Source organism: Manduca sexta, chromosome 15 (assembly GCF_014839805.1).
Source record: "Manduca sexta isolate Smith_Timp_Sample1 chromosome 15, JHU_Msex_v1.0, whole genome shotgun sequence".
NCBI classification, from domain to species: Eukaryota; Metazoa; Arthropoda; class Insecta; order Lepidoptera; family Sphingidae; genus Manduca; species Manduca sexta.
This window is the reverse complement of record NC_051129.1, coordinates 1,653,568-1,671,115: the sequence shown is the minus strand read 5'-3', so window position 1 is coordinate 1,671,115 and position 17,548 is coordinate 1,653,568. Positions and strand designations below refer to the sequence as shown.

The window sequence follows — 17,548 nt, the reverse complement described above, 5'->3', positions numbered from 1 at the left end:
GGTGGTGACTTATAAAAAAGGTCACGAAAGTCGATTGCGAAAATTTCTAGAGAAATCAGTTTGGGGTTTAGGTACTTGATCGGAGTTCGGCAGCCCTCAGGCCTTGGAGTCCTAGTACACAGTACTGTCTAGCCCTACGGTAGCTACATATACACGCCTATTATCTATGAAGGGATAGGCACAAGCGCAACTGGTTCACCCACATTTCGCCGTGTGTATTCCAGCCCATGATGTGATAAGGGCGAGCCTGTCGCCAAATCGTACACAAATTCCAGACCCCAGGCGGATACTAAGCTGAAAACCGAATATCATTTTACCCTACCCGTGTCGAACCGGAGACTTGAGCGCCACAGTCTTACCGTTATACAACTATGCCATCGGGGCATCAACTCATCCTGGCCAAATGACTCTACTGTACCTGATAGTGAAGTAATATCCTTTTTGATTAATGAGAGATGATTATTCTTCTTAGTCAACACAATAATTCCGGCCCGTTCAAAACCAAATATGCATAAGCTGGTCCCGGAAGGCGACACCTATTAGATATCTATATATTTATTTATATATTTACACATAGCGCATGGATCGTTTGTAGTCGTAATTAATTGAAGAATTGATGCATTATGTAGATAGCCTAGTTGGAAGTGGAAGAATACCGAGACTCATAAGATTCAAAATCCAAGGACACTCTTGACTTATTGAAGTTATGTGTATATTTTAGGCTAGCCTTTGCTTGCTGCTTTGTTCGCGTAAAAACGTTTTTTGAGATAAAAATTCCGGTTTATGTTTTGCTGGTATAAATGTAGCCTATTTTTTAAGTTAGACACTAGTACCTACTCTCTAGGTAAAAATGTATTGAATTTCATGCAGTAGTTTTTGCGTGATGCGAGTACAAACACACTAGAGGCAAAAATTCTAAAAGCTTTGTGTTAGCTTCTGTTGCTCTAATAAACTCCCCATGTTAGTTTTTCTTGAATATGTATAATGTACAGACATTGGCTTGTTACCAATTTGTTTAGGTTACCTAACAATTACAATTTGTTTATATGTGAAGAATGATATTTTATGTTTAAGCGCATGCTAGACTTTAAAATAAAATGATGTTTACGGATTTTGTTGTTGTTTTTTATATTATAATTTTCTCCAGATGTTTCGAAGACTTTGCAAGCTTCGTGGCCACGGGGCAGACTAGACTAAAAACCGATATAAAATCAGTAAATATAGTTCCAATATATCGAGGATTATAATATGTATGCACTTAAAATCCACATATCACAGAATTCATATGAGAATTTCTGAGGTATGCAAAGTCTGTCAAACTGCACTAGGCAGCGTGGTGGACTAAGGTCTAATCTACCTATCCTCTAAGTTAGAGAGGTTCGTGCCCAACAGTGGGATATTGTTATTATTTGCTGATATAAAAGTTTCCGAAAGAAGATACCACATGTTTCGTTTTTAATGAAAATTCTCGGCCTTAAAGATACGTTATTACACTATTGAATGTAAGTCCACGTTTTATTGCTAGAGTTTTATTAAGGCTCTTTGATGTTTCGCGTTGGAATGAAGTTATAAGGTAGAGCACACATTAATTTTATTTGCACTTATATTATTACTTAGATGTACCCCTATTGTTGTTCTTTTAACTAAAGTAAATTGCTTTTAAAGTACGTAAATATCGAAGGAAAAAAGAATAATCACGACTTTATTTGATTATTGACTTTACAAGTAGAAGCAAGGTCGTCTAGAACTATATATTAAAAAATACTGCAAGTCTCTGCACTGTTCTCATTTAGAAACAGAACATGTTATGACTTATGATAAATAGAGTAATAAGAAACCAAAACTAATAATAATCGTACGCTTAACAATCAAAAAACAAAGCGGCCGATAGTACCTAAACTAAGTATTGTAATATAGAAGAGAATTACAATTTTAAGAATGATTAATTTATTTTTATTATTCTTTATATATAACATAAAGGCAAATTTAATGCAGAAAGCATTTACTATCAGACATCCTTTAAGTAGTCCAGAGACTAAAGAAGATAGGTATACACATAAAAAGAAAGTAGTGGATAAACATCAACCAACAAAAAAGACTAATATAAGTATAAATATTATTTACATACCTTCATACACACTTCCATAAATAATATTATACATAATAAATACCTATTGAGTATTTCAAATGTTATTTACAGATCAAAATGCAGAAAATATTTATGAATTAAGCCGGTCCACCGAAGATTAAATCCGTTTGAATATTGCGTTCAGCCCGTGACAACAAGCGAGACGGAAGGATTAGCGTCTATCGTGCAACCTACTCATATTCACATGTTTGTTACCTCCATACAGCCACGTTCCATTGCGAGGAGTAATTTAATTTTAGATTCAAAAATGGAACGGGTTTTCCTTTTTAATTGACTTTATCTATATATATAAAAGAAAGTGGTGTTAGTTACACTATTTATAACTCACGTACGGATGAACCGATTTGGCTGAAAATTGGTGGAGAGGTAGCTTAGAACCAGGAGACGGATATAGGATACTTTTTATCCCGTTCCCGCGGGAACGGGTCGCGGCATAAGACGTGGTATAAGAAAGCAAAATTTGATATGGAGATAGTATAATACCCTATACCCTGGGAAGGTTATAGGCTACTATGCCGGGAAAATATGTAGTGGGACTTTTATCCCGGAAAATTCCTTCGAAGCCGCGAGCAAAAGCTAGTTTTAAATAAAAAAAAAAGAATTTATGCCAATGTTCGATTTGTTGTGTAGCGATTTCATCAGTAAAGTTTATATTTACGTTGTAAAGTCCCGTTATAAAATCATCAAAATTTGTTCAGAATCCCAGTACCTACATATTGTGCCTTATATCGCTTTGTTTCTGAACGCAAACAATGCTGCGTCGATAAAACGCCTTTAAAGAACATAAGGAAGGAATTTGTCTCAAAGCCGGAAAGATTGTGAACGAGTGAATGGGAATGAACGATCTTTGAACTAGCGGCGGGATAAATGTGGTTCGTATTTCAGACGAGATTGTACCTTAAAATCCATTGTTCCCTTTACGTTGATTTAACTTTTAAATTCTCTAAACATTTATTTAGAAATGTATAATAAACGTTAACGCACAAATCCGACTCCAAAAACCAATGCAATCCAAAAAATAAATACAGTCAAATTGACAACCTCCTTTTTTGAAGTCGGTTAAAAATATCTTCAAAAAAGATTTTTGTTAAAAAGTTCTATAACGTCTGGTAGAACTTTTAGAGCAGTATTCTTTCACTATTCAATACAATATTCGTCTTAGATCATTTATCTTTCTTATTTTCACGTTTCGTTAGAAATGGGGTTTCACGTTACTCACGTCCAATATAAAGGCGTGGGATATCGGTAGAATAAAATGTATTACTTATCGCCACGTGACATTCATAACATTTGGGATATATTTACATGTAATTTTTCCATGTCACGGAAGCCTACACCGCAGTGATGAGGCGTCCATACAACCCGATTCCTACCGGCTTCCCTTTTACGTTTATTTACGTTTTCTTAGTTTTTGTTATGTGTTAAATCGACCGCAATATGTTAACTAGGACAATTTTTATCAACTTCGGGTTACCTTTTGAAAAATTTCACCCTACGCCACTGCTACACCGCACATTTAACTCTTTGGACTGTACTGCTGATTGCCAGAAATAAACATCAGTTATCAATGTTGAATTGAGACACGAAACTCTCAACTTTTAAGGGTTATGCCGACTTATTTTACTGCTTATTGGCATATCTACTGATTTGGAACTGTGCTTCAAACAAGACCCCATGGAGCATTATTGATTTCGGGCCTCAGCGTCAGATCAGCACAGGCGCAGAATAATACATTAACCTGGCGACTATGAGGTCTAATCTCTTGAGTGTTTCGCTGTGCCTTATAGAACGGATGACGCACTTCTCCTCATTGTCCAAGATATCTATATCTATATATATAAAAATGAATTGCTGTTCGTTAGTCTCGCTAAAACTCGAGAACGGCTGAACGGATTTATCTTATCTTGGTCTTGAATTATTCGTGGAGGTCTAGGGAAGGTTTAAAAGGTGAGAAAAATTCGAATAATTGCCGGAAAAATCCTCAAAACAGCATTTTTCTATTTCCCATACAAACGTTTTCTAAATAAAATGGAGAGTCAATTTGTAATTTATTACCGCTGCATAAAGTTCAAATTCGCGTGCGCGTTGGAGGATCTAATATCGCGTTCTGAAACTCAACAAAAGTGAAAGTGAATCGCGAACGCGACAAAATTGCATAGTCTCAAAATACATAGTACATAAATAGTGGTCGGCTTCGAGAAACTCAATTTTAGCTAACTTCAGTTGTTAATATAATATATAACTCAAAGGTGACTGACAGTGATATATCAAGGAACAGCCCAAACCATTGGACGGATCGGGCTAAGACTTTACATGCATAAAGCTACTATGACGTAGGCATCCCCTAAGAAAGGATTTTGATAAATTCTACCCTTAAGGGGATAAAATAGGGGATGAAAGTTTGTATAAATGTTCTTAGATTTTCGACTGATTGAACAGAAATTATAGATTGGGGATAAAATTAGTTTGAACCTATAAGTACCGGGAAAATATGTAGCAAGACTTTTATCAAACAGTGGAATTTTATCCTGGAAAACACCTTCACGCGGGCGAAGCTGCGAGCAAAAGCTAGTATTATATAAAAATGAATCCCTATTTCCCTTGGTCACGCCATCACGCGTGAACGGCTGGACCGATTTCACTATTTTTTTTTGTTGTGTTTGTTATTGTCAGGAGAAGGTTCTTATGAAAGAAAAAAATCAAAAAAATGCGCGGAAAATTAGAAAATTTAAGAAAACGTAACGAAAATATTAATTTTATATAACTGTCAATTGTTTGAAATAACTGTCAGCGATTGACAGGATGCGCGCTGCATATTCATAGTTAAGACGGGCAACGTCTGTCGGGTCAGCTAGTTCACTTATATATCTTAAGTATATAATTATAAGTCTATAAATTATAATTCGGCAAATAGCGAGGCAAAGCATGAGAATTATGTAACTTATTCGCATTGGTGGTCGCTATCCGAAATATATCGAATACTCTCCTAGAGGAAATGTAGTTTGATTTCACGGTTTAATTCTGACGCCTTACTCTAAAATTGAACTGTCGAAGCGTCGTTAGCCTTTCGTCTCAATTTCTAAGAACTTTAAATATTATTAGCAATCAATAAAAAGTTACTGTAATTTTATTCGCAGTTTACGCTTTCACAGATTTTGAGTAGGTGCAATATTGTTTTTTTGATAAATATTTTTTTCGATTCTTTTTAGTCCATGTCCTTCCTATGTCACGTGATTTATTATTAGTTAGTTCATGCCTGTTCTTATAGATATTGGTCCAATTAGACCAATATAAGCATTCACGGAATTTCGAAGATGTGTGAAGTGTACCAATCCGCACTAGGCCAGCGTGGTGGACTAAGGCCTAATCCCTCTCAGTAGTAGAGGAGGCCCGTGCTCAGCAGTGGGCGAGTATATAATACAGGGCTGATATTATTATTATATATAAGCATTCACAAACCTATGTCATTCCGATTTACCTTATTTTACTGTATTTTTACCCTCATTGGAATTCTAAATCAAAATGTAAGGTAACCTCCAAACAGTTTTGCGGAGTTCCATGATCAATACTACTTTGATAGAATCCTCAAAGTTTCCGGTAAAGGCGACGTGTCTTGCCGCAATCGAAGTACAATCGCACGAACTTCAACATCGGAGCAATTACTTTCTCTTGTGAACGCTTTACTGAATCTTTCTTCTATAGTTTTGTTAGTTTTAGCCATTGTTTCATGGATCTAGTAACGAGTTTAGTGGTAAGCAATAATCATAAGCATGAATAAGGTCTCTAAATAGCAGTGGTGATGGGTGAAATTTTTCAAAAGATAACCCGATGCAACAAAAAATTGCCTTAGTTAACATATCTTAGAAAATAAAAACTAAAGCAAACGTAAATAAACCTAAAAATGGAGCTGTTAGGAATGAGATTGTGTTGACGCTTCACCACTGCTAAGTAAAGCAATTATTAAACTGGATTCGTTGTATTCGACATAGATGGATTAATCTCCATGTTGTCATTAAACTGTGGTATTTTACCGTGAACATGGCGAATATCTGTCATAATGGCTTGATCTGTCAAGTCTTGTTTTACAATCAGCCAGTAACCGGTCGCTAAAGCGAGACAGAGGGACATAATTTGGGGGACGTTTTATTATTTATTGAGCTAAATAATTTGGTGGAGTTTACATTTAGACTGTACTGTACCTACAACATGACAATATAGTAACTACTATTCTGATTATAAAGCGTAATCTTCAGCTATGTATATATATATCCTATTTCAAACCAACATAAATTCAAACTGAATGCACATTGCATGGATTTCCACAAAGTGCAATACCGTCTGCCATTTTGTTTTTATTTCGACTGCTATACCTTGAAATTAATTAGATTCAAAGCGATGTTTTAGTTTTTAACAGTTCTGTTTTTGAAGAGAACATGAGAATTTTGACTTAAGTGAGCTTGGTTTTACAAACTGCGCGAGAACGCTTCGCTCTAGTGTTACATTCTTGCTCTCCGAGAGCATGTACTTGAGAGATAAGCCTTTGAATACCTTTTGTAACAAAGGGCTTTGAAAACAAGGCATGAAACAATTCGCGGATCTTTTCGATTCCACTTGAAAATGTAATAGTCAAATAGTATTTGCGATATTAAAAACGCTGGTATCAGATGAAGAACTAGAATATTATAATTTCCCGTTAGTACGATTTTGCACATGTCGAAAAGCTCTACGATATATTATTCTGAATTTAAACGCTCTCCTTTTTTTGTTCCAGGTAAGCAGTCCTACTCAGTTCTTCTGGTACCGTACAACCTTGCAGATATCTGAAGACATCAACCAGCCCGAGACGTTTAACTACAAAATTGCCCTGGCCTTAGTTATTGCCTGGATCCTGGTCTACATGTGTATGATCAAAGGCATCGCGTCCTCTGGGAAGGTCGTTTACGTCACCGCCACGTTTCCTTATATCGTCTTGGTAATTTTCTTCTTCAGAGGAATCACTTTGAAGGGCATGAGTGATGGACTGATACATCTCTTCACTCCAAAATGGCATACGATTCTAGACCCAGTGGTCTGGCTAGAAGCCGGCACGCAAATATTCTTTTCCCTTGGACTTGCTTTTGGCGGATTGATCGCTTTCTCTTCCTACAATCCTGTGGACAATAACTGCTACAGAGACGCTATAATGGTTTCAATGACGAATTGCTTAACGTCCATGTTTGCTGGCATCGTGGTGTTTTCAATCATCGGGTTTAAAGCCACAATGGTCTACGAGAAGTGTTTGGAGATGCGGAATGAGACCTTGCTGGAAGTCTTTGGGCCAGGGTTTACTTCTTTGGCGCTCCCTGAGGCTGGAGAATATGTGAATGTGGAGATCAATGGAAATTGGACGAAGATGATCATGCCACATTTGCCGGTGTGTGATTTGCAGAAGGAATTGGATAACGTAAGTAAAAGTATATACGCTGCATAAAACCCTGTACACAGTAGGTACCTGAGTACAAGCGTTGGATTATGTGCTGCCAGGAATACATAAAATTGTTTTGTTGGCAAGCTCACTGGAACTCACTGGATCTAATGTTTCTAACAGTTCGGTTGAAAAATCTTGAGAGAAGGCCTGTGTTCAGTAGTGAATTTCCTTTAGCCGATGGTAGATGATGAAATATTATAAATCGACATTTTATAACCTATTTAGTCTGTTTGCAAAAATCCGAGAGCGTAAATACACATCTAGCGACGTGCTGCGGTGGCAAACGTGTTATGCCTCCTCAGCAGTTTATAGAATGACAAAATACGCAATTTACCGACGTCGTATGTTTAAAGGTACATACGAATACATATTATGTATGGAAGCAATCACATATGTGGAATCAGAGATCTTAAGTTAGAAATTTTTAATTTCAAATTATTCGTTCTGTATATACCGCTCAACATTCTGCAAAAATTAAATGCCAATAGCTTTAGTTCGTAGTAGTCAAATATTAATTTGTGTCATTACAGCCGAGACGAATGTCCGCAGGTTCAAATCCCAAGGGCACACACCTCTGATTTTTCTAAAAAAATATGAGTGTATTCTTTGTGAACTATCGCTTGTTATAACGGTGAAGGATAACATCGTGAGGAAAACTGCATACCTGAGAAATTCTCTATTAGGAATTTTCGAGGGTGTGTAAATTCTACCAACTCGCACGAAGCCAGCGTGGTGGACTAAGGCCTATTCCCTCTCAGTAGTAGAGGAGGCCCGTGCCCAACAGTGAGACAGTATATAATACAGGGCTGATATTATATTATTGTACACTTCTAAGACGACTACTAATTTATTAGTCTTTCAAGAAAAGTCATAACAAATTTCGATACATTTTAAAGTATAATCTGATGACTAGATGACTGATGAATTTGTTTTATATCTATATAATGGAGTATACAAAAGCTCATTTATACAATTATTTATACATTCGGCTTAAAGGAACATTAAAGCCATAAGCTCGTTTATAAAGCCTATTATTGCGTGAAAATGTTTAAGTTCATTTGAATTACAATATGCAAGCTTTGAAGATGGAAATTGCAATTTGTATTTTGTACAATTTATGCAAATTTATATTTATATAATTCAAGTTTAAAGTGCTCATATTATGTTCGATAAAGGTAAAGGTTGCATTGTTTATTTTCGAGCATTAGGGTAATAAACCCTTATACGTTTTGTTATCATATGACCTTTTGAAGATATATTTACTCTCAGAGACATCGCGCATTTATATGATTAGTTGTTTAAAAAAAATGATTTCAGGCACGATAATTTTCCCGAAAAGGGGTATAAGCTTTTTCCAAAATAAGAGTATCTAGTCACGTCAAAATAATATTATAATATTTGTACTTAGGGATTCAGATTTCTATAAATAAAGAAAGTTCAGAAATATTCAGTCGCCATTCTCTAGAAACAAAGCGCAAACTTACAAACTGTAAACTAGCATATTTATAATTTAAGAAAATATCCATCTAACCTCCATAAATCTTTCCAGACTGCATCAGGAACAGGCCTGGCTTTCATAATCTTCACAGAAGCAATCAATCAATTCCCCGGAGCACAATTCTGGTCAGTCCTCTTCTTCCTGATGCTGTTCACGTTGGGAATAGACTCCCAGTTCGGAACCCTGGAAGGTGTGGTCACATCCATTGTGGACATGAAGCTATTCCCGAATCTGAGGAAGGAGTATTTGACAGGAGGACTGTGTTTGCTCTGCTGTCTCCTGTCGATGGGGTTCGCTCATGGCGCTGGGAGTTATATCTTCCTGTTGTTCGATATGTACAGCGGGAATTTCCCGTTGTTGATTATAGCGTTCTTCGAGTGCGTCGGCATCGCTTACGTTTATGGAGTGAAGAGGTGAGTAAAAGAAATTAAATTGAGCTGATTCGATTAGATTAGAGGAGAATATTTTTCTTGTAGATTAGATGATATGCTCTCTGCTTGATAGTAATCGTCATGCACATGTCATAGGAGTTGAAGTGTCTTATAGATCATCGATTAAATTACTTATGTGTAGCTGCTTTTTTCTCATGACTCTGAAAACTTATTATTATTAAGATTAACCGAAATAGTTCTCAAGTGTTTCCTCGGCGTTATGGTCTATCCTTCTTCAAACTAGGTTTAAAAAAGGTTTAGGTTTTTCATGGTACGTAGCAGCTTGGCTGTGCCCTAGCACTAATGACGTCCATGGGCAACGGTAACCACTTACCATCAGATGGGCTGTTAGTTCGTTTGCTTTTGCAGCAACAAAAAAAAATGTGTTTATAATTCCCAGTAAGTTCACAAATTTGAATTTAAACCAGAATGCAATTGGTTCCTCACTGTAGTTTTAATGCTACAAAACATTTAGTAAAGTTATACACCACAGAGTTCCGTTTATTTAAAAATTCCTTTCCTTTTATTTAAAATTATTCAGAATAAATGCTTTCCTAATGCAGCAAAAGTTTTTGTATAAAAGAGTAGCATTTCAAAAACTCCTTGCCTAGTTTGAAAAATAAATATTGTTACGAATTTTATTAAGTTCTTAAATTGTTATAGTTCTACTTGCGTGTAAACTGTTCGTTGAAGAACTAAGTTTTTTTACCGCCACAACTGTAGTTGGAAACCACCGGTTTACTGAAAAATTGCGTCTAAAAGCAGGTTAAACTTTGCAGTTGGCGGTCCCTCACTACAATTTGACGTGATATTTGTTCTGTTATTAAGTATGCAGTATCTCGTTATTATTGTTAGGATTATAATGAGTCCTTCATTTGTATTGCATTATTTTTTTTTATATTTCTTTACACGTATATAGATAGATCCACAATCGTACAGTTACTATTCAAACACATTTTTATTTTAGAGTCTATTATACAGGAAATTTATGGAAATGAATATATATTAATTTATTCATTTACCAACAAACGACTTATTCGCTTATTTGTCTTTTGAAAAAGGTCCAGAAATGGAACAAAGAGAATTCTTATAAATAATGCATACCTCTTAATATACACGGTAAATATTTCCGATTTCGTGAAGAAAAGGTCGCTCGCACATGTGTTTCTATTAGGGTTGTCACCTGTGCGTTTTTATCATATTGCTTAAAATAGAATAAAATTAAAGTATAGAAAATATACAGTCAATTGAAAGCGGCGATAGCCTAGTTGGTTTGGAACGGAATGCCAAGACGAATGTCCGCAGGTTTAAATCCCAAGGGTACACACCTCTAACTTTTCTAAAAAATCATGTGTGTATTCTTTGTGAATTAATCGTTCGCTTTAACGGTGAATGAAAACATCGTGAGGAAACCTACACATCTGAGAAGTTCTCTAGGAATTTCGAAGGTGTGTGAAGTCTACCAATCCGCACTAGGCCAGCGTGGTGGACTAAGGCCTAATCCCCTCTCAGTAGTAGAGGAGGCCCGTGCTCAGCAGTGGGCAAGTATATAATACAGGGCTGATATTATTATTATTGTTATTATATATACAGTCATAAATATAAATTAATGTTTGTAATTTCTTACCAATACGATGACCTGTAAAGCTCATAAAAATGTACATTTGAGAACTAGAAACACAATTGGACTTGATGATAACTACATTCTCGTCTAAAACTAAAGAGAGAATTCTGTATCAAAAGATGCCGGCATATCTTATGCTGTATACCTATTTACTATGAATTGACTCGTTAGAGAGCCTCTATGGCGGATTTTATAGTATGAAGATATACGGTAGTACGGTAGTAGTAGTAGTCGTATATTTAATTTGTACACAAATTAAATATACGAGCTAAACTTTCACCAGCACAATGTTTACTTTTACATTCTGTTTATTCTTCAATGAACATAGCGCTATATTTTTAAATTCTATTAACCCGATATTGAACTTCTAATTCAGTACAAATCAATTTACATACCAAATAAATACTTAGCAAAATAAACATCTTGACAACCCTAGTTGCGATCCTCCGGGTATCAGTGGAATAGCCGACGTTCCGTGAAATTGGGATCGACTCGCCTCTCACGACCCTGTCTAACTTGTGGTTGAGTGCTTTCGATAGTGTAATACTGGACTTGGTCAATTTTCATCCGATTGCAGTATAAGTAGGGTATTTATGGCGTGGAAAAACTGATGTTTTAGGGCATTACATGGGGTCATTTTGTCATTGCATTACTGAATAAAACTACGTTATTATTTTTTGAAAATAACAATTTATAACAAGTCACTTGAACTGTAGATGTGAATAAAAAAGTGTAAGTTAGGAAAAAACTAAATATCAATAAAATCTTATTTTAATAATTATGCCACTATTCTAAGAGGCATTTACTTGTCAGGCAAGCGATCTGCTTGTCTCCACATTCAACTGATAAATATAAAGTATTTTTCCCGGCAACTTATTTGAAAACACACAAAAACTAGCAAAAAATCCTCAAATTCAATACGAATATAACTCATAAAACTTAATTAAAATTTGAAATACGAGGCTAATAGCAAGCCTTTCTGCCTGCCTCTGTGCGGTATAGTGTATTTGTTGACCCAACTCCGATAGCTGGCAACGCGCCCGATGTTAGGGTTGCCAGGAACGTTAATTAAATGTCAGTACAATAACCTTTAATAAAAATGAAAGACTTGAATTATACGGTTGGGTTTGTTGTGGTATATTTTGTTGTTGAGCCAATATCAGTTTCCAGTTCTAATAGTCTTGAAGACGAAGATAAACCTATGAAATAGCAAACGGTTAATTATGTAAATATTTTTTGGATTAAAGTTATTTGTAATGAAAAGAAAGAAAAAATTGGAAATAATATTGTAAATTCTTTCTTCGCTCTATTTTATTTACTTACCTATATATGTATATTGTATAACTACTTTCTGCAAAGAACAGGTAAAAGCGAGAAATGCATAATGCCTTTGAAAAACAGATTTTTTTAATTATTATAATATTTTCTACGCGAACCTTTTGTGCAATCTGTACAGATTATCCCAAATTAGATTAAGTCTGTAACATCCCTACCTGACCTGAAATTTTGCATAACGAGCAGTTTGTAATTTATTTTACAAACAGTTCGATCGGTTTGTCGCTTCCTCTTCGTTTAATAACTGTCTGTTATGTAAACCGAATGTTAAGGCTTATCTTCTGAATGACGGCCATTTGCTTTTATTCAGAGTTTTATTTCAGCGCGCCCCATCATATTTTAAGATGTTTATTCAGTAACTAATAATTATGTTGTATAATTTGAGATTAAAGCCTTCTATTAAACGTTTAAGAATACTTGTGTTAGAAGATTTCAATTCTCCATAACAGAACATATTTAGTTTTCAAATACCTTGTAGTTGGAAGATATTCAATCAATTGTTATAAATTAGAATCAAAAGTAGAATTAGGTGTGTTGACTGTTTTAAACTAAGTAATAGTAAAAATGAAAATTGGAGAATAAATATAAAAAAGATCTTTGTATATCAAGCAGTAATTAAACAATAGTGATTGTATGTGCTAAAATACATAAAGTAAATTTTTCAGCATAAATATTGACATAAATGATAATAAACAGCTATCAATAATGATAAATGACAAAATGACTGCCTCGGTGGTGTAGTTGTACTGCATGCGCGGTACGACAGCGCTCTGAGGTCCTGGGTTCGAATCCTGGGTCGGGCAAAATGATATTTGGGTTTTTCTGCTCAATATCAGCCCGGAGTCTGGAATTTGTGCCCGATATGGCGATAGGCTCGCCGCCTATCACATCATGGGACGGAACACACTTGGCGAAAAGTGGGTGCCCTGATTGCGCCTCTGCATACCCCTTCGGGGATAAATGCGTGATGTTGTGTGTGGTGTGTAATAATGATAAAGGTCTTTAGTATGATTATGAAACTTACTATTAACAAACAATTTGCAACCAAGACTGAGTAGCTACAATAAGCAATATTATCATAGGCCGAATATACAAACCTGTGGCATAAACATGTTTATGTATCTACGTATAGACATGGGCAAGGCTGTCCCTAATTGCGGGTCCACTCGGCACATGCCCCACATTTCATTGTCAGCAACATATTTCGCTAAAAGGCAAATCATGTAGCTGTTCCCTTCTGATGGTTCATTAGCTGTAGCCTTCGGATTTTTCAAGTCTTCTCGGAATTAAAGAAGCAATGGTGGTAGGGTATATCTTATATCCGCCCGGATAGCGACTATCGTATACATGGTGTTAAAACCCGCCATAATAGCCCAAGTAAATGTGTCGCGTTCTAGGCTCAGCCTGTGTATATCTGGTTCCAACAGGCCGGCATAATTGTGACGACTGGTGAGGGGTAATCTATCGTCAGTCGATATTCTATCTAAACGCTTCTCCACTTATCACGGTTAGTGGGGTATTTGCCGTATAAAAAGTAAATATCACTCTAAATGTTGATTTCAGTTTATAAAACACAATGATTTTAAAGAGGTTAAACTATAGATAGTATCTACGTACCTTGTCTGAGCTAGTTTCTATTTTCAGCAGCTCTTAACCCAATTGTATACAGTAAAAAACATTAACTACCCGACATTTAAGTTGAATTCACGCAAAAAGCACTCGCAAAAACGGGTTAAAGTTTTATGTTTGAAGAAAATTTGCTTGAATGTTCTGGGATACTCTCAGATAACTACTTTTCAACCTTAATTCGTAACGTTAAGGTACAAAATGTGAGCAGATGCGGAACGTCTCTAACTTTGTCGAGGAGGAAAATTCGAGATGTATTTAAGTCATTTATTATAGTCTTTAAGTGGGCTTAAGGGATTACTTAAGTCGTTTAAGGTCACTAGGAAATATGTGTGGGACGTACGGAAATTACTTTCGGAAAGTATAAATATGTACTCATATACAGTCTTACTTATAAACTTGTTTTAACGTTTAAGAATTGCTTAAATATTTGTGAAAAACATCACCGGTTCCTAGTTTAAACCTTATTAAGAGACAAGATGGCGGGTTTTGACTTACAGCTGATCGAATAAATTAGTTTTAACTAAGCCTAGCTTTGCGAATTTTTTATTAGTAAGACTGATAATATACAACTTGTATACGCCGTAAACCTTAATCCACATATTATTCTCTCATCTTAAGTTGAAGATATTGGCTTATGCTGTATGCTATTAGCCTCAAGTCTGGAATTGTGCTCGGTTAATGGCAATATTGTTTTTAATTACTAACATAGCTGGACTTAAAAAACGGTGTGGTGCTTTGTCAACTAGTCAAAGAGCCAGATAAGGTGCTTTAAGAGGGCTTACAGAACCCGGTCCGTAATTAATTTCCCGCCAAACTAAATGCCCGTCCTGTTCCCTAAATCCAATAGTATTGAGAATAAATTTGCATGCTGTGGTCTCCTATAATTGAAGAAGCACGTCACATTGTTAATTGTACAAATGCTACGAAATTGTATTTATTATATGCCGTGTATCCTTCGTTGGAGGTCCTTAAATAAATAAATAAATATTCCTATAACGCGAGTACGCGCCGGCCAAACTAAATACCCGTTCCCTAAATCCAGAGCACCAGACTTCGAATAGTGTTTAGAATATTCCTATGACATGTAGTACGCGCCGGTACAAGTTTTAATCTAAGTTCGTCGTCGCCTGCTATCACTTGCTAATTTGGTAAAGTTGGTCAGCGGTTTAGTTTAGTTCGTTAGAAAGTTTTGCTGACTAGTTGAAATATGTGGTATATGTGGATTTATATAACTACGTGATATGACACGGTATTTGTGCTGGTGGTACAATATAATGTTATATTTGTCCGGATAGCTACCACCGTACACAAGGTTTTAATCCCACCATAGTCGCCTACGTAAGTGTGTCGCGTTCCGGGATCAGCCTGTGTATATCTGGTTCCAACAGGCCGACATAATTGTGTCGACAGCCGAGGTGTAAATATCTCTTGTTAGTCGACATTCTTTTAGAACCCTCCACTTACCATCAGGTGCAGTGGAGTCTCTTTGCCGTGCAAGTATGAGAAGAAATAAATAAAGGATAATTTTTGTTAATTATTGTTTATTTGACATCGATTGATGGTAGACGCGACGCTTCCCATATACAAGGATATCCCGTTTTACAAAAGTTACCCACGTAACCTACTTCATGTTATTCCTACATCAAATGGCTGAGAAATATGAAACTTATCAATGTCTTAGTGTGAGGATTGTAATACCGAGTGATTCGTAATTCGTAATTGGAGATACGCATATTTAAGTTGTTTAAACATCCACTTATTTTAATTACATGTTATTCGACAACTGGTTTTAGTAATTCACGAAGCAATTTTTTATTAATTGCTTGAAATTTAGAATAAATGAGCAATTGGTTTGTCGGATGGGATCATTGCAGCCCCTAAACACCCTAATATTACAGAAATCGTTACCACCTAGTTGGCAAAGGCGGGATTTTTTATCGGCACCGCTTCATTCGCCAGTCGTATAATAAGTTGGTCGATTTAACGTCAAATTACGTAGAATACCCTCTAAGAGATCATCATTATCACCCTCATAATGTCGGCATAAAATCTCGTTTACACTTTGAGATGATTTCAGAGAATTGGCCATTGCAATCTGCGTAGGAGCTAAAGTATTACATGAGTTCGCTTAGACATTGACTTATTGGCCTAACAAGATTTATGAGTTAAAAATAAAATTCGTAGTTTGATCTCATGGTTGGGTATTAGGAAAACTAAAATTTTGAAATATTTAAATAAGTTATACGGGATTGGAAATGTATTTATATATACGCCGATAGACTGGCACCTTCCTGTACCATTTCTGGAGTATTCCAGCTCAAAGCTCGCATGAAATACTCATCTCTATCTCTATTCCAGATTCGCCGACGACATAGAGCTGATGACGGGCCAACGTCCAGGAATCTACTGGCTAATCTGCTGGAAGTATCTCTCACCTTTAGCCATGCTGTCCATCCTCATATCCTCTTTCGTGGAGCTGGCCACAGAAGGATCTGGGTACGAAGCCTGGATCAAGTCTGAAGGGGACACCGAGAAGAAACCCTGGCCGATTTGGGCTGTGCTGCTTGTGATTGTGTTGGTTCTGGCTTCGGTACTCTGGATTCCTGGACTTGCTATATGCAGGTAGGTTTGACAATGTCCAAAAGACCATCTCATCATCGAGTTGATTTGAAACATAGCTTATCCCAGAGAAAAACGAGCGAGCGGGACGTTTAACCTTGTTTCGCGAACAGAGTTCACCATGTGCAAGTAAACTGGTAACACTCGATCAAGCTGGTCTATTCAAGCAGACGAAACTGTCTATAGCCTGGCTCTACCACTTTTACAATTCAAAAGGGACTCTATTAGTAACAGGTGTTAAGCCGAAAATCGATTAATTAATTATATTACTAAAATAGCTAATGTTAAGATATTGATATAATTCTATTAATTGTTCGTACATTTGTGTTCAAATAAATCAGATATCGACTACAGAATGTCTTAAAATAATTCCTAAGCTCATTGAGTTGGAATAATTCAATTTTTGCGATGTCTTTGTTGATTATCTTTACTTTATTTGAGAGGAATATTATTTTATTCTCGGATTCTTTTAGTATTCATTAGCTTTATATTACTTTGGCTTCTTTATACTTTTTTTAACATTAATGAGCATAAAATTTCAGAAGCGAGTACTTATACCGGGGGTCACTTTAACATTGCTTCACTTAATTAAATCACACACTAATTTTTTAAATAACACATAACACTATTCTTTTATTACTTTCAATGACGGGACGAGCTTGCCGTTCGCCTAATGGTAAGCGAAACAACCGCTCATAACCAGTAGAAACACCATGCAACACATTACATCACAAAGTATTGTTTAGTATTCCACTGCGCTCGCCATCCTGAGACATGAGATGTTAGGTCTTATTAT

General features: G+C 36.0%; 1 protein-coding gene across 1 annotated transcript in view; it reads left to right on the top strand.

The window, feature by feature from the left end:
• The window catches only part of LOC115453918 (sodium-dependent neutral amino acid transporter B(0)AT3), a 44,184-nt gene that overhangs the window by 14,612 nt on the left and 12,024 nt on the right, over positions 1-17,548 (top strand). The window contains exons 2-4 of the mRNA XM_037438933.1: positions 6,921-7,592; positions 9,166-9,527; positions 16,492-16,755. Coding sequence (XP_037294830.1) covers positions 6,921-7,592; positions 9,166-9,527; positions 16,492-16,755 — 1,298 coding nt within the window. The remainder of the gene's footprint in view (positions 1-6,920; positions 7,593-9,165; positions 9,528-16,491; positions 16,756-17,548) is intronic.